This window comes from Hydra vulgaris, chromosome 09 (genome assembly GCF_038396675.1).
Source record: "Hydra vulgaris chromosome 09, alternate assembly HydraT2T_AEP".
NCBI classification, from domain to species: domain Eukaryota; kingdom Metazoa; phylum Cnidaria; class Hydrozoa; order Anthoathecata; family Hydridae; genus Hydra; species Hydra vulgaris.
Window position 1 is genome coordinate 34,208,861 of NC_088928.1, and position 18,770 is coordinate 34,227,630.

The following is an 18,770-nucleotide window of genomic DNA, read 5'->3' on the forward strand; positions in this document are numbered from 1 at the left end:
TACCACGCAAGATTTAATTAAAGTAACGATACCAGATGAGATATTAAATACGGAAGCGACACCACACAATCAAAATATTAAAACAACGATACCTGATAAGAAATTAAATTACGGGATCAATACAACACAATTAATTAAAATAAAAATGCGAAACTGGTATATATATATACATATATAGAAAGAGTGGGGACGCAAAATAAGTGGTACCCTACTTTATTTTACATTTATTGTTTATCTCCATACAATATATAAAATCAGGCCTGATACCGATATAAACGAGACTTTCGATACCAGTATCGTGTGATATAGATATTGTAAGGTATCGCACCGATACCAGACGATAAATCGTGACTCAAAACCGATTATATAGTGTCTAGTAAATATACGTAATTCTCAAATCAAAAAAACTTATGAGAAGATTAGCCCCATCTTTACCCATGTCAAGCATAGATAGCCGCTACGGGGCCAAAGCGTTTGAAGAGCCTGGCCAGTAAGGGTTTAATTTTTTTTTGCCTAATTAAAAACTTTTAAATGAATTATAAAAAATTACATTATAAATTGACGTCTATTGACGGATCAGCCTTCACTAGGAGAAGAAAAATGATTGCTGAGGTTAATGTCATCACGAATCAACTTTTAGCTGAGCTTGAAAGCAAGGCGAGCTTATTCTTTCTCATTTTGAGTCTTTGTCTTTTCTTAGATATGGCTATTTTTACAATCATATTTCATGTCCAAGAACTTTTAAATACTTACCCAAACAATGCGGACATTTATTTTCCAGGAGCTTTGCTTCAACTTCGTATTAAACTAAAATTAGACCCGGGATATTCGATCAAATAAACTTGAATCCTCATGCCCTAATATCGATGTTATTTTAAGGTTGTTTCTCACTGCTGCGGTTACAAATTGTACCGGAAAAGAATACTTTTTAAAGGTTTAATAGTGGACAGAAACGCCTGTGAGCTCAAGACGTTCTTTTAATTAAAAATGTTCTTTCAAAAGAAATCAATGTGGAAACAGTGATAATCAGTTTGCTTTAATGAAATTCGCAAATTATAACTTTATAAAGTTTGAACCCCCCTCAAATAGAGGGGTTACAAATTTTATGTCACAACTTTTGAACGCTGAGAGATTATTGCATGAAATTTAAAACTTATCAATGAATATAAATTTATTAAAGAATAGTTCATAAAATATTTTACCAACTTGTCGCTCTTACGTTTAGGGCAGTTGTGGCCAAAATTATAGGGATTTTTTTCTCAGGCTCTAATCTCCACAATTTTTTTGCAAAGCATCCTTATTTCGCATATAAATATTTGGAGGTTGTTCCTTACCTATAAAAGGCGATTTTCATTTAATAAGTTTTTTTTTTTTTATTTAGGTGCCGCAAGAAGTCCTTACGGTCTTATCACAGAGTACCGCGGATATGCATTTATTCGGAAGTTCACGCCTCCTTCCTAACCGATGTCGCAAAATTTGACAAGAAGTGTAGTTTGAACTAGGGTTCCTTTGTTTGAGGCTAGTACGCTACCGCTGCGCCACGGCTGCTCTGTTTTTTACAGAATTATATTCTGGTAATTGAAAGCAAGTTCACAAGTCTTCCTTTCAAAGGAAGTTCACAAGTCTTCCTCGATGTTTTAAAATTATTTTTTTAATATATTGAAACCGTACGATTAAAAAACAATATTTTAAAAAATGAAATAAATGTCAAAAATAGAATATAAAATATTATAAAACCTGTTTAATCTTAACTCCAAAATATGTATTTTAAACATAACTTTTTTACAAAAGTTCAAATATTCTTTTTCTTCTTCATTTGAGTCAGGTGATTTTTACTTTTGAAGACTTTCATCTTTTTTTTTTTCTTAAGAAAGCAGTTGATACTTTTCAAGGTTGCTCCTCCTCCATCCCCTCCTCCTCCCTCATTTAATATCTAGAATCGCCTCTTTATACTGAATGATGATGGCATTAACACAATTTTGTTTTGGTGAAACCTAAAACTTAATACTCTATTTTAAGTTTTGGGTCATGTTCGCAAAGATTATGGGAGGATGATGGCAATTTTTGTACCGACAGAAAGTTTGAAATCTCGGGATGTTGGGAGATGTACAAACTCTTATTGGTACACCCCTGGATTCCTTTCATACAAGGGTATGACAGGAATCCAGGGTTACATTAGTTGTGGACCTGTTGCAAATAACTAAAGTTATATTGGAGGAATTGAAAAATGAAGTTTAAAAAGTTTGTAAGCCTAATTTAAAAAAATAATCTTAAAACATCTTAGACTTGTGAACTTCCTTTGAAAGGAAGACTTGTGAACTTCTTTTCAAATGCTCTTCCGCGGTGCTCTGTAATAAGACATCTTGGGGCACAATCTAAGGCACCTAAGGACATCTTGGGGCACATCTAAAATAAAGTTTAGAAAACAAGAACCTCCCCGGCGGGGAATCGAACCCCGGTCTCCCGCGTGACAGGCGGGGATACTTACCACTATACTACCGAGGAATAAAATCATAACATTTAAAATATTTATAACTTATAATTTTATTTTAGTTTAACTTTTAACTTGGATTTATAAAAGTATGGGTTTTAATGGGAAAAAAAAATTTAAAGTTAAGTAAAAGCTATCCTATTTTAAAAAAAGCTTTTAAACTCAAGCTTAAATAAAGGGATATAAATTTTTGAACAGAAGATTATTAGACAGAAATGTAGAAAAACTGTGTGGACTGATAGTATGTAACTGCAGTTTGAAAGCTCTTTACTGTGACGACGGGGGCACCAATTTCTCGGGCTCTGCGGTCTTTAGTGCAGTTTTATCGGCAGTAAGTTTAAAAGTAAAACTGAAAGTAAAATGAAAGTAAAATATTTTAAATAAAAAATTACATAATTTATTTAACTTTTACCAGATAGACTTTTTTCTATTTTTGCAATTAATTAATTGCATGTCCCAGCAAACACTAAGTAGTAACACTTTTTTTTTTAATTGTTTGTTTTTAATAATTTTTTCACCATTAAAATACTGTATTGAAGGGCTTTCGAATGATATATAACATTCTAGTATATGCTCAATTTAAAAAAATCAGTCCACGTACATATATTATATATATACTTTTATTAAAACTTATGTTTTTAATCAGTGACTTTTAAAAGCAAAAATAATAATTCTAAACTAGAAAATAACGTGAAACTTTCCTCCTTTTTGTTCTTAATGAATACTCTATCCATTCTTTTTCTGGTCGTCCAGTTTTTAAAGTTGAATCAAGTTTTAGCATTTTGATTCTGAAACAACTCACCCTCTAACCAGAGTATTTCTTGTTTATTTAATCTTTTAAAATTACGATTATGCTTTGCATATTTAACTCTAAATTTATAAATAAAAAGTCTAATTTTTTCTGAGATTTCTACATCAGACAGTTCTTCATTATTAGCAATTTATTTTTTGCTTCAGTTTCTAAAACGCCTTGCAAATTCGCATGATTAACACCATCTTCTTAAATTATGTTTATAAGTTCTAATCTTTTCATATTTAATCAACAACAAAGAAAAAACACCTGTATAATCTTCTAGATGCACTCTTTGCAATAAATATATTACAGAAAACGACTCTATCTTGACTTTAAATACAGTTAACATCTGTTTAAGTAAAAAGATCCTTTTCTGTTAAAAAAAAAAAAATCGGAAAAAAGTTTTGGCCACTTATTTCGCAATTTGGACTCATCGTGCGCCGTTTTCAAATAAAGTTGAAACCAAAATATTTTCCTAAAATATTTTAGTATTACTAATTCTTTTTTTATTAAGACATACAGGGCAATGTGGCCAAACAGTGAGTGCATCTTTTTTTAAAGACATGGCTTACATTTACTTACAATTACTTTTTATTGTTGTTGCTATATTTAAAAATATAGCAAATGCATATAGGGGCTATTCAAATAATACGTGACATTCTTAGCTAGGGTGGGGGTGTTTGAAAGTGTCACAAAATATCAGATGGGAGAGTGGGTGGTTTAAGACCATATTATGGTCTAAGTTGATAACTAATTCTTATACTTAATTACAACTATAAATATAAAAAGTACTCATGATTCTTAAATAAAAAAATAATTTTAAAATTACAAAAAAATGTTTTAATTGCAAAAAATTATCTAAAGAATAACTGCAATATTTTGTTGTTTTCAATTTGCTTGCAAATGGGTAGATTAGCAGTGTTAGAGAGCATCAAATGGCAAATTATTGGACTGGTCAAATAAAAGAATCATAATAACCTTGAAATTAGTAAACTTATGGGTGTTTCTGAATTTTGTTTGCGAAAAACGCTGAAAGTCTTCTTTCTTAGAGACCACTGAAGCTCAGTGACCGTGACAAAAGTAGCATATTCAGAACCAGTCGAAAAAATCTTAGGCTCAGCAACAAAAAGCTAGCTCAAATATTTAATCAATCCTTTTCTAACTGAAATATAAGGAAAAGAACTTGTTAAAAGAACATTAGCAAAAAAAGGTATCGGGTCTTACTTTGCAATAACAAAGCCTATCCTAAGAATATATGTTAAAAGAAGAATTTATGTTAAAAGATTTGCAAGTGAGATATATTGCGAGCGCTATTTACAAGCAAGACGAAAAGGTGATAAAGGTTTAGTAGGCATATGGGAATGTTCTTCCAAAAAAGGCCTTGGTTTTTTGAGCTTTATAATGGCCGTATCAAACAATATACCTGCAAAAAAACACTTGAAACATATTTGATTCCAGCGACAAGGCAATTGTATGGCAGAAGCAAGCAACACATCTTTCAACAAGACGGAGCTCCAGCACACATAGCGCATAGTATAACAAACTGGTTTGCCACAAAGAAGATTAATTTGTTGCCTTGGTGCCCTAGATCACTAGATATCAACCCAATAGAAAATATTTTGTCATAGATTGTGACTCAATTGGTAACCATCCAATTCAATCAACTGAGCATTTGAAGCAACTTCTGAACAAGTACTGGTTAAAAGTGCCATACGATATGTGTATGAAATTGGTCGAATTGATGCAGAGACGAGTTCTTCTTTGCTTTCGAGCTGAAGGAGTACTTTTTAAATATTAAATTTGTATTTTTTTAAATTTTTTGTGATCTAAACTTTAATTTGATTAAACTTGCAACTCATTTTATGATTATACAATTATTTATTTAATTTTTTTAAATTATTTTTTTAAACTATCTTCTCTTAATGATGTTAATTGTATAGCTAATAGATTGTTTTTTTAAAAATAAAAAAAAGTGAATTAAATTCATTTTCCTGATTTTTTTGAGTTAAAAAAATCCGGAAAAGTTTGATTAAAATTAGCATCTCGATTAAACTTTTGTGCATAGTTGCATGTATATGGCTAATTCCATAGTTCAGTGACGCATCATGCGGAGAGATTTTTTTTAATAGAAATTTTTCTATAACTCAAAAATAATTTTTTATTACTCTAAATCAATCTTGAATTAAAATTTTATAATATAAACTAAACACAATTGTATTAATATAACACTGCTACATAGCAAAAATTAAAACATGAGTTCAGTGACGCAACGCGGAAAAAAGTGTTTTTTTATCAGCATACTTTTAAATGGAGTTTTCGTTGAAATTTTAATTCTTGCTTGACTTATTAGATTTTTTTGTTGTAATTTATTCATTTGGCAATAACGTTGTCATAAAAAAAGCCACAAACAATAAAGTTTTCATATCGTTTTATTTTACAGAAAAAAAACTATCCGTTCAGTGACGCAACGTTCAGTGACGAAACAAAAAGACGAAATCTGACACGAGACGTTTTCTGACATGTGAACTACAGATATTTGCAAATCTTGTAATGCTAAACCCAAAATCTGCTGCTGACCTGATTTCGTATTGACTAGTTTTAACTCTCAGGGCTGCGATTTGCTAAACAGTAGCTCCTATTCCGTCAACCACTCCTTTCCCGTGCATCGCTGCAAAGAAATGCCAGAAGAATTTTTTATGAAAACGTTTTTCAAACACAACCATTGCAGCCATAATGCTTTTGTTTTTGAACTGAGAAGTGGCATTATTGTTGAACATGTGTACTTCTTTGACTTGATCAGGAATAAAGTGAAGGATTTTGTCAATGTACGGTATAACGGAAGACTTAGTATGATCAGTTGAATCTGAAACTATAGCAAATGTTTTTAACTCAATGTTCCAGACTGCTAGGGTCATGATAGAAACTTGATTTTGTGATAGAAACACCTTGCGTTTTCAGCCCAGTCAACTTAGGTTACCGCAATTTCAGAATTAACACTCATCGAAACCTCCTTCAGTTTATTAAAAATTGTTGATTGGTTTTTCTTTACAAATGCGTGTTTAACGAACTTATCATGCATCGCTGATATGTGTTGGATGAGTTCTGTTACAGTAGACTTTTTTGTAATTTTTTCAATGTTTGCATATGTTTTAGTTTCCGGCTTTCTCCACTCGTCCCAGGATACTTCGAAACCAAATGTATTAACAGCTTGCAAGTGTTTATCGAACTGTTTCATACCTTTGCATGCAACACATTTGTCATAGGCGCAATCGTATGTGCACGGTTCACAAACAAAGTTATTTATCATTTCAGATCTAACTTTGATTGAAGGCGCTTGAATTGATTTTATTAATGCATTTAAAGCAAATCGCATATTTTCATGCAAACTACAAACATTATGCGGAAATTTCGTAACTGATTTTACATTGCGTGGACGAAGGTCGCAAAATTTGCTGAGTCCAATTTTTATGTGTAGATGCTTTTCCTTGAATAACTCGAAAGCTTTTTTTAGCGTATAATATAAATGACGTATCTGAATATTGTTTGCTTTTCCGTCAGATAATTGAATTCGAGTGACATCTTTTTTGTTTGGTGATATTTGGGAAACTTCATCTTCATTATAAAAGTTTACAACTGCTAAAACATCGCTTTCAGAAAGACCATACAGCTTTGAACATGCTGGAGCTAGACCCGAATTATCTTTACAAGCAGAGCTATTTGAAAGAATAGAAAGAATTTCAGATTGTTTCTCCTTTGAAGTTGGTAGTGCTTTTAAAACTTTTTTCAATGCTTTTCCTCTTTGTTGAACGTTTTTAAAAGATGAGCTTGGTCTTTGATATTGATTTAAAAGTTTTCTTTTTAAAGCGCGACTTTTTAAAACTCTTAATTTTGCTTTTGCAGCATAAGCTGCTTTTTTATTAGAATCGGCTTTCAATTTTTCTCAATACCTCTTTGATCTAACTCTGACATTTCTTTCTTTTTATCAGCATTCCGAGAAATATAATTAGCTTGGTATTCTGCATAACGTTTTTTTTTACTTCTGATTTTGATTCCATTTCTTCAAAATTTACAACTTTATAAGAAAATATTAACATAAATCCTAACTAATAGCCCTTCACAATACTAAAATGCAAAAATTTATTCGAATTTAAAAAATTTGAAAACCCACAACGAAATCTGAACTTTTGGATGATATTTTGACTTCCTTACTATTTTATAATGCGCTAATTATCCCGTCGATGGGTTCAGTGACGCAACAGTTTTTAAACTATAACTATATGTTAATACAATACTTTTTGACCAATTTTTTTTTTAGTAATGATTAAAAGTTTACATTAAAATATATAATTTCTAAAAAAAACCTCGCAATAAAGCATAATTTCATTGCGATAATTAAACTTTTTTAGCTTTTAGTTCAGTGACGCAACGTAATTTTTGATGTGTATGTGACAAAAAAACACTTGAATTATTTTTAAAGAGTAAAAGTTTTTTTTACTCTAGACATATATGTAATCTCAAAGATTCTTTCTAAACAAAAATATGGATATGTTTTGTTTAAAATATTGCAATAACTCGCCCTCAAATTTTACTCACTTTTTCGAATAATAAAAAGAACAAACAGTTGCTAACATTCATCAAATTTATCTACTCAGTTCAAACATTTTCTACTCATTAACAATAATTTTAAGGTGTTTAAACTATAATTAAAGAAATAAAACCTTTTGAAAAGAGAAATAAAACCTTTTGAAAAGAGAAATTTTTAAACACGAAATTTATCTCTTCCATCGTGGAAATAGCCATATATATATATATATATATATATATATATATATATTATATATATATATATATATATATATATATATATATATATATATATATATATATATATATATATATATATAGGGTCATTTCGGATAAAGCGAGCCATCGGATAAAGCGAGCCGGTCGCCTAAATATTGCAATTTCACGAAATCAAATTATGCTTTCGATTTATAACAATTTATTTAATATTAGTTATTCATTTTAAAGTCTAATGAATATTTTAAAAACAGTTGCTAAGCAATTATTTTTGCGGTGGTATAATTATAATCATTCGAGTAGTAACAAAACGTTTTTTCGCTTTAAGACCTTATATTTTGTTTAGCTTCAATTAAGAAAAGTGAGTATTTCATATTTGACACTATTTATAGTAAATATGATTGTAATATTAGTAATATGAGAAACTATTTCAAAAAATACAGTGTTGATATGTATTTGAGCAATGATAAAGTTTTTTAATCGAATTTTCAACCTGGCTCGGTTTTGCATAACTGTTAGATAAACCGAGCCAAGGGCATTCAGGTAAACCGAGCCATTGGCTCACTTTTCCAAAAACTGCAATAATAAATAAATGTAAAAAATATTATAAATTTTTTTGCTTTTTGACCCACATGAATTGTTAATTTATTGGAATTTTTTATGATATTTTTACAGAATGGTACGTTATCAACCGATCACGGCCCGAAGAAGCCAAAAATCTCAAGGAAAACAAAAATTGTCTGAGCAGGTACCGGCAATTCGAGGACAACATCGAAGTCCAAAAAAACTGCCGAGGCCTCAAAGTCATGCAGGCACAAAACTAAATTTATGGCAAAAAGGAAATATGGCTGGTGCTATGGAAGAATACAGAAAACAAGAAGAAAAATATTCAACTGAACGGTTGTCAATACGGCTGATAGCGAGAGCGTGGAATGTGCCATATGAAACTTTGAGGAGGAGATTGTCAGGAAAAGTGAGCAAAGTGGAAAGTGCTTCTGGGAGACCCACAACTCTTTCACAACAAAGTGAAGAAGAATTAGCAGAGACTGTAAGAAAAATGGCACGAGCAGGGTTTCCTTTGTCGCGCAAAGATATTCGAGAAATTGCATATGCTTATTCTGATGCTAAAGGAATAAAAGGATTTTCAGAATCAAAAAAAATTGCCGGTTATTACTGGTTTCAGGGATTTTTGAACAGATTTCCTGATATAAGCACAAAAAAGGCAGAGAATCTGTCTGCAGCAAGAGCAATGGGTATGAACAAAACTCAGGTTATGAAATGGTTTGATTTGTATGAAGACTTAGTGCAAAGACTGGATATAAAAGACAGTCCTAGGCACATTTGGAATGTGGACGAGACAGGTGTGATGAATATTCACAAGGCAGAAGAAGCTGTGGCAATTGTTGGTGAACCTGCTTATAATCTTACTGCATTAGAAAGAGGGGAGACATCTACTGTCTTGGCAGCATTAAATGCATTTGGCGGTATTATACCACCTATGATCATTCATAAAGGAAAAACTGTTGGCAAAGGCTGGAAAGATGGTGCTCCTTTTGGTGCTATTGTAAAAGCAAGTGATAGTGGCTGGATAAATAAAGACTTGTTTGTGGAATTTGGACAGTTATTTGTCAACAATTTACAACGATTAGGACTATTAAACGGTCGACCTCATCTTTTAATTATGGACAATCACTATTCACATGTGTTTAACCTTAAATTTTTAAACCTAATGAAAGCAAACAATATTCATGTATTTGCATTACCATGCCATACTACTCATTTATCTGCAGCTTTAGCAGTATTATTTTTATTAGACTAGTCGCTGACATTTTTATATTGCTTTTGTTCTTTAAATTTTTTGCATTGTATGCATTTGAGGTTAATGTTTGCAAACTTTTAATACCAGTTTACTATATCATAGGTAATAAAGTTAATATTAATATAGTAAATATTATTTGTAATAATACTTCCAATTTTGTAAATTTTTGTCTGAAATAAAAGCTAAATGGCTCACTTTAGAATAAAAATATAAGCTATTGGCTCGCTTTACCAATATGGTGGCTCACTTTATAAATTTTTTAATATAAAGCGAGCCTTTCCTATGTATCTGATATAGTTTACTTGGCTCACTTTATATTAGTTTGGCTCACTTTACATTATATCATAGTTTAGGTATCTGTTATAGAGTTTTCTAGTACAAGAAGTATTAAGATATCTCACATAGTTATTAATACACACTGATTTTAGTTTTATTGGCTCGCTTTATCCGAAATGACCCTATATATATATATATATAGAATATAAGTGTAAATTTTTATTTATGTTATAGTTTTAATTAATTTATTTACCAGTAACTAAAGTTACCTATAAAATTTAAGACTAACATTTAACTTTAAGTTTTTTACAGTTCAAAACGAGATGATATGTAAAGAAAGAGGTTTTCGAAGAAGTTGTTTTCACAACAATGGTAAGCTTCCATTTCTCGAGATAACTGTGAATACTATTGATACACGATTAAAGAATCGTTTAAAAGTTTGCTTAAATTTGACAGTGTAATTTTAATTTTTTTTTTTTTTTAAATAAACCAATCAAGTTATATAAATTTGCTTTTTCTGTAAATTTTAAACATTTTAAACGTAGTTTTGCAAGATTTGCAATGGGTAAACCTAGTGGGATCCATAAGGGCATACCGATATAGGCCCTATAGGTAAACTGCAGCCAGGATCTGGCGGATTCATGAAAGGCTTCCCATATGGGTCCCATTTGCAATCCCAAATCGGTCCCTTACGGTTTTAAAGTACGGAATTTGACTGGGACCCATACAATCAAACAGTTTAGAAGATTCTTAGGGTAGTCTGGATGATTACGGGGCCTTTTGAACTCTTTTCAGTGATGGTTAAAATCATGATGAAGTGATTCTGTTGCTTGCTTGGAATAGATGCCCAGTGAATGGTTGTGGCAATTAATAAACTGTATCACATGAAAAAAGACAGCATGCGCTTTGGAAGTGACACACGTGTTTATAAGCTTGCGGTAGGAATCCTTGAATTCTTCAATGAGAATGCGGTAGTTGTCTTGAAGAACATTTCCAAAGGAAGTATGAACAACTGCAACAAACTTTCTGAATGCGTCAATGAATAGAAATACTAAAAAGCAAGTATGATTTTCCGCCAATTGATGAAGCAAATCAACATTTCGTAAAAGCTTTCTGCACTCATTGCCTGCAAATGCCTTCCGTGAAAAAATTGTTGAATGTTCATCATTTTTGGCCCTTCTGATGCTTTTTTCCATTGCAGACACAAACTTTTTTAAGAGGTGGTTAACAACACCAAGAAGCAAGTGAAGTTCCATAGGTGGAATGAAGTCCTAGTGTTCTTTCAGGTAACTTAATAACTGACTCATGCACAACATTCTGAAAGTCTCTGGCTATTTGGTTTGAAATTTCTGAGGTGACAAACGAGTCAAAAAGATGACTCAAGTTTTTCCCAGATGTTTTTTTCAACTACTCGCTCAGGAGCTACTTTATTAAGTGTTGAAGCAAGCTTGTTCATCCCTCTATTCGAAAGCCCAATCTAGTTTTGAACTTGTAGAAGTTGTTGAGCAGTCAAGGTGGATGTAGCTGGAAAAATTTCTCTTTGTCTTGATGGCCCTGGAAATAATACATTGCAAATCATGCAATCACATGGTAATTCTTTTGTTGCAAGACGGTTCTTTATGTTTTTGTAGTCAGGCAGTGAGGGAAGTTGAACATCTTCACCGTTATATCTTTTTCTAAGGCCTACTCGACAGTTTTTGCAGATACCAATTGGGACTCTTTGATCTTCAAAATTGATAGCTTGACGAAAAACAACTTGACAGCGTTTAACCATAAAGTCAGTCAGTTTTTTTAAAATAGAGAAAACAGACAGTTTTTCTGTTTAGCATCATGAGCTTTTGCTTGATTTGGCATTTTTAATAATTTTACACTTGTATTTTGCTCAAAAGGCGCAATAAAACTGTTCTTAGGCATTTCCCGGATTTTAAAACTAATAAAGGGCCTAGGAACTCTTTTTTAAACAAGTAGCTTATCATTGTTAATAACTTAAGTGAAAAATATGTACAATTTTATGAAAAAAATGTTTTATCTCATTTGATTAATTATCTTGTCAATAGACCAAAAAATCAAAATTTTCAATTCGATTTTTCTTTCACAAACGATGATGAAAGATTTCAAAACCTACTCTAATTTACTTCTACATACTTGTACCATCATACCCCAAAGATTTCTCTCGGGAAAAAAGGTTCGAATTAAAAGTCATTTTGTGACACAGTGTGGTGTTGCAGCTCCCACTTTAAAATATTTCACTTTCAATTTTAAATATTTCACTTTCACTTTTAAACATACAACCGATAAAACTGCAGTATCCCAGCAAGCACACAACGTTGAAACAACGTTGAAATAACGTTGATCAACGTTATTTCAACGTTGTTTCAACGTTGTCTGCTTGCTAGGATAGACAAAAGAAATTGCAAAAGTTATGACCATGCAAAATTTTAAACCCCTTCTTTTTTTTTGAGGGTGAAGGGAAGAAAGGGGAGGGGTTGGAAATTTTGCATGGTCATAACTTTTGTAATTTACAACATTTATTTACAAAATTTAAAATTTTGAAATTTTAAAAATCGATAAATTTAAGTTTAGTTTCAGATTGTTTTCGCAAAGTGTGAAAGTGTCCGATCTGAAATATCAAAAAATCCTGCGGGCGCCAATGCTTTAGGTTGCATTAATTTTTATATTAAAAAAAATATATATCCTCGGTAGTATAGTGGTAAGTATCCCCGCCTGTCACGCGGGAGACCGGGGTTCGATTCCCCGCCGGGGAGGAATTTATTTTAGTAAAGCTAAAAAAATTAATTTTTTGGATACTCCATTATAATTTTAGTCATTTGTATAAATATATTTAGGTCCGTAACTATGAGTGTGCTATAATAAAAAAATATTTTATCGTATTTGTTTGGGGTCGTCCACAAAATTCATCACGCAATATTTTTTTGCAGTAGAGCAGTGGTGCTTCAGAAACTAGAGATCCACAGTTCAATCCCACCTCTGGGCAAGTTTAACAACATTGGCAAGGAAAAAGGCGTGAATCTCCTTTCAAATGCTTATCCACGGTGCTCTGAGATAAGACCGTAAGGACTTCTTGGGGCACCTAAAAAAACATTTAAAACAAAAAATTTTGACCGTTTTTAAACCACTACCCTCCTCCCTCGTCACAACATGTAACAGTTTCCGTATGAGAGTCGTCACAAAACCACTAATCCTTATGTTGTTTTCTGCAGTGGATTAATGAATGGCAAATAATGCACTTATAAGCAAGTGGAAAGTTTGCTCTTAGCAAACAAACAGTAAATGCAAACAGCAAAAAGTTCGGCCTAGTTCGGCCGGGTTTATAGGTTTTTACGGCAAAAAAAATAGGAGGACAGTTTTTTGAAAAAAGTATCGGATTTTTCACAGAATATGTTTAAATAATAAAAAAAAAAAAATAATTAAAGCTAAAAGAGAAAATTTTACCTAGCTGGAAATTTTTTTTTAATGTGTAAAAATGTAGAAATCTTTTTTTTCTTCTTCAAAAAGATTCCTTATTTAAAAGTAATTTAAACGTTGATAAAATCACAATCATATTTTTAATATAAATTCTGCTAATTCTGCTAACAACAATAAATAGATTGCTAATCAAAATAATTTCTTTTAGTTCTTTTATGTGTATATATATATACATATATATATATATATATATATATATATATATATATATATATATATATATATATATATATATATATATATATATATATATATATATATATATATATATATATATATATATATATATATATATATATATATATATATATATGTAAATTATGTTAGTGTATTTTACAAATAGATTTAGTAACTCTTCCTGATGATCCAGCAATGGTGAAACTTCAAGTAGAAGAAAAGGTTCGATAAGTGTTTTTTACTAATGTATATATATATATATATATATATATATATATATATATATATATATATATATATATATATATACTATTTAAAAATATTGCTTCTTCTAAATGTGTTTTTAGCAACTTTCTTATAATACCTATTACTAATTCATTTTACATTGATCCTGTGACTGAAAATGACGTTGAATGGTAGTCAACCAAACTAACATCATTTAATCTACATTCTAGACATCAGAATGTAACTCGAAAGAAGAAGAGTCATAAAAAAAACAATTTGATGAGTTTAAAGTTCATTGTTATTTTCATTATAGTAGGATTAACTTGATTGTAAAAAAGCAAAATTTTTTTCAAAAAACTAAAATAAAATTTTATATTAAATAAGATAATCATACAAGTACCACATATACTCTACATAGCACAAATAAACAGTGCAACTACCACAAAAAAAGATTGGTGCTATGCTAAATTAAGTATCCGTAGGAACCAAAAAAAACTGCCAAATGCACGTGACCTTAAATAGGTTGTTGCTATGCAAAATTAGGTACCCATAGTAACCAAATAAAAATATTAGTAACCAAAAAAAAATAGTAATTAAAAAAAAATTAATACAAACATAAGCATAGTAACCAAATAAAAATTAAAAAAAAATTAAAAATTAAAAAAAATTTTTACAAGAAGCCTCTTTAGTTGGCATAAGACTAACATTAAATTTTCGAAATTAGATTTGCTATTCTGGCCTCTGTGAAATACTTAAACGATTAAAACCTTTACACTGTGCTACAGTAGGTAAAAATTCATTTCTTCGCCAAAACTCTCCAAAATAGTTATCTCAAGTTTTATTTGAATTGTTAATTTATATCAAAAAGTACCAGGGCTATGGAGTCGGAGTCGTGGAGTCGGAGCTTATTTTGGCTGGAGTCGGAGTTGGAGTCGGAAAAATTATATCAACTCCGACTCCAACTTAAAAAAAATCTTTCAAAGTTTCATAACTTTCGTATGAATTTTATATATGCTAGTCATTAAAATATTTTATGTTCTGTCAGTCTAAAGCTTAAGTATCAAACTCTAGCCCTCAAATTGTTACGAAACTATAAGTCCCAGGTTGCTCTGATAGCTGTAGGATATCCAGACATAACGGGAATAGTAGTAATAGTTAGAACAACTGTAGGGCTAGAAGTTTGATATGTTAATTTAAGGCCTTTAAAACAGTGATAATCAACAGGGTGTTTTGCAGCTTAGCTCTGAGAATCATAAATCATCTCCCCTGTGCTCTCCTCCACCAACAACAACAACAACAACAAAAAGCAATATATTTACCAGAAATATAGATGTTTTACATAAGAATGTTATACGTTATAAAAAATATTTGTACAGTCTACATTCTGGATAGTTCACTCTCATATAGCTAGGCTAAATCGAGGAGAGCGACCATAGAGGAGACCACCATCCCTTATACTAGATAACTTCATGACTTACACTGTCTGACACTGTGCTTCATATTCTTAGTAGAAAATTAGACGTGCCAACACTTAGCATAAAAAAGCCGCTTCACAGAAAAGAAAGACAATAAGTATTCCATCAACTTAGCATTATTCTTTTGTAAAGTGATAGTACATGAGAAATGACCACTACAGTAATGGTGTTTGGCTTTGTTATCTCTTTTATATACATATTTTCTATACATAAGTTCCTATACATATTTTCCTAATTCGCTATATTGTAGCCTCCGGATCATGTAGGACATTATAAAGAAGTGCTGCTTTTTATGGTTAAGAATTTAACACAGCTGTAAACCTCTTATGTAGATGTGCAAAAAAGTTATTTATCAAACTTGTGTAAAGTAGAAGTGGCCCAGTTACCTCGGGAACTTACCAAGTTTTAGTAGGAAACTTATTAAGTACTTAACAGGATTAGCCGGGTTTTTTTTTCTCGGGTAGCGCATTGTAGTCACGAACTTTAACCTTTGGACGAAAGCGTTTTCAAACCATTAAAAACCTACTGGAATATTTCTATTGATGATTTCCAAAGAAACTTTCCTGGACGATCACTGTCAAAACTACAATTTCCACTATTATTTACTGAAGCGTGGTTGCGTACCGCTACACCAGGATTCAGATCAACAGGAATCTATCCTTTCAATCCTAATATTATCTCATAAGTAGCTTTTGCACCCAGTGAAATTTCTAATCGTATAAACGTCAAAAACCCATAAGTTTCCTACTAAAACTTAGTAAGTTCCCGACGAGTACTTACTAGGAACTTAGTAGGATTAGCAAGTTTTAGTAGGAAACTTAATAGGAATAATAAGGTTTATACTCGGAACTTAGTAAGTTTTACTAATACGACTTACTAAGTTCTTAACAGGATTAGTAGGGTTTTTTTCTCGATTAAATATTACTTTCTAGTTTTACTTAATAGTTTAGTTTATAGTTTTTTTTAGTTAATTTCATTTTTTATTTAAGGTTTAATTAAATTATTTGGGTTTTAAAGAATTCATATTTATATCAGCAGGGTTATTTTTCAAGAAATGTGTGTTAAAGAATATGTAAAAAAAATTATTATTCTATTTTTACTTAAACATAGATAATTCTTGAAAAAATAACCCTACAAATCTAATTTAACTAGTCGCCTAAGCAACGAGGACGCTTATTTATAAAACAATAATAAAAATAACAAATAATAAAGTGTGAAGTTGTTTAACTAGAACATTTAGAAAAATACAATAAATAGCGATGGTCAGTTCTTTTCGTAATTTCGCAGGTGCCAGTGGAATAATTGCATCCATAAGATTTGTTTTGATCTTTCATGACCATAACTGTATCTATAACGAAATTTATAATAATATTAATGTAATTCAACAACTTAATAACATATATTTTACAATAAAAAACGCATTTTTAACTCACCATAATTTTAGAATGATGAAAAGGTTTCATTACCATTTTTCCATAGCTATAAAAATTAAAAATATAAGAGTATGAAAATATGAAAAAATGTCTACAAATTATGTACGTATTTTAACATATAAGTATTTAAATATTCGTGCTGCTCCTATATATATGCCGAGTAAACCTATTATTATGAGTTTTATAAATCATATATATATATATATATATATATATATATATATATATATATATATATATATACATATATATATATATGATTTATAGTTTTCTTTAGAAATACTGTAGAGTAGCTGGAAATCTCATTGGTTATCTTCATTTTAAAAAGGACAAAACCTCATCCAACAGAGTATTGCACATACTTTTCAATAGGTTTATGTATATATTATATATATATACATATATATATATATATAATATATATATATATATATATATATATATATAATATATATATATATATATATATATATATATATATATATATAATATATATATATATATATATATATATATATATAATATATATATATATATATATATATATATATATATATAGATATATATAATATATATATATATATATATATATAACATATATATATATATATATATATATATATGTATATATATATATATATGTATATATACATATATATAACACCATATAAATAAAATGTCGGTCAGATTTTAATTGCATTTATTATGTAATTTATTTCATGCACGCAAAAAACCTTTAACTTATTTGAAAGAGGATTTTATAATCTATTTAAATTTAATTTAAGTTAAAAATATTATTTAAATATTGAAAATAAAATGGTCAAAGTAAAGGACCTCGATAAAATTATGGAAATTTTTTTCCAAAAAAATCAAGAAAAAGGTAAAGCGTTTGTTGCTAAGCAGTTTATGGAATGAGATTTACCTAGATCAACTGTTTACGAAAAAAAAGTGTTAGGTTGTTTACCTATCTTTTAAAAAAGTAAAATGAACAATGGTCATGACCAACTTATAACTTACTACATAATTGTAGGTATGAACATTTTTTACAATGTGCCAATTAAATTCCAGTCAGAATTTGTCAATTGTCCTGAAACAGACCTATTTAGTTGGCGATTCACATTTTCAAACACCATAGCAGATGTTGATGTAAGAGGTCCGAAATTTTTTATAATATATATATATATATATATATATATATATATATATATTTATATAGTGACATATATATATATATATATATATATATATATATATATATATATATATATATATATATATATATATATATATATATATAATGACATATATATATATATATATATATATATATATATATATATATATATATATATATATATATATATATATATATATATATATATATAATGACATGTATCACAAAAATCCTAACGTTAAATAAATATAAAACTATACTATAATTTTATATAAACTATAACAGTATTTAATAGTTTTATAGTTTGTTTTAACAAGAGATCAATATAAAAATAATACTATATTTACCAGAACAATATACTCTGTAAGAAAGTGATTTTAATATTGATCAATTTTTAATGTCAATATATATTTAGCTTGTTCAGTAAAAAAAAGAGTTACATTGTAAAAAATAAAAAATCATAAATAAGGACACAAAAAAAAAAACAGAAATAAAAAACAAATCACAAGACATATCACTATGAATCAGAAAATGCTAGAATTTGTACTACAAAAGATGCTAGAAAGATACAGAAAATGCTAGAATTTATGTCGAGTTAAAATTAACATTTAAAACCACATT

The 18,770-nt window shown here is 29.6% G+C and overlaps 1 protein-coding gene, 1 long non-coding RNA gene and 1 other non-coding gene across 3 annotated transcripts; 1 reads left to right on the top strand and 2 right to left on the bottom strand.

The window, feature by feature from the left end:
- Positions 1 to 2,433: 2,433 nt before the first annotated feature.
- On the bottom strand, positions 2,434 to 2,505 carry trnad-guc (transfer RNA aspartic acid (anticodon GUC)). The gene has a single exon. It is a non-coding gene; the product is annotated as a tRNA-Asp (tRNA).
- A 6,255-nt stretch (positions 2,506 to 8,760) lies between these two features.
- Positions 8,761 to 9,903, top strand: LOC136085425 (uncharacterized). Its single transcript, XM_065806730.1, has one exon. The coding sequence runs from the start codon at positions 8,761 to 8,763 to the stop codon at positions 9,901 to 9,903; it is 1,143 nt and encodes a 380-aa protein (XP_065662802.1).
- A 6,846-nt stretch (positions 9,904 to 16,749) lies between these two features.
- On the bottom strand, positions 16,750 to 17,102 carry LOC136085086 (uncharacterized). Its single transcript, XR_010641066.1, has 2 exons — positions 16,976 to 17,102; positions 16,750 to 16,890 (listed from the first exon to the last, which is right to left on the bottom strand). It is a non-coding gene; the product is annotated as an uncharacterized LOC136085086 (long non-coding RNA).
- Positions 17,103 to 18,770: the final 1,668 nt, after the last annotated feature.

Coding starts and splice junctions, on each gene's coding strand:
- LOC136085425 (XM_065806730.1), top strand. CDS start 8,761: ATGGTACGTTATCAACCGATCACGGCCCGAAGAAGCCAAAAATCTCAA.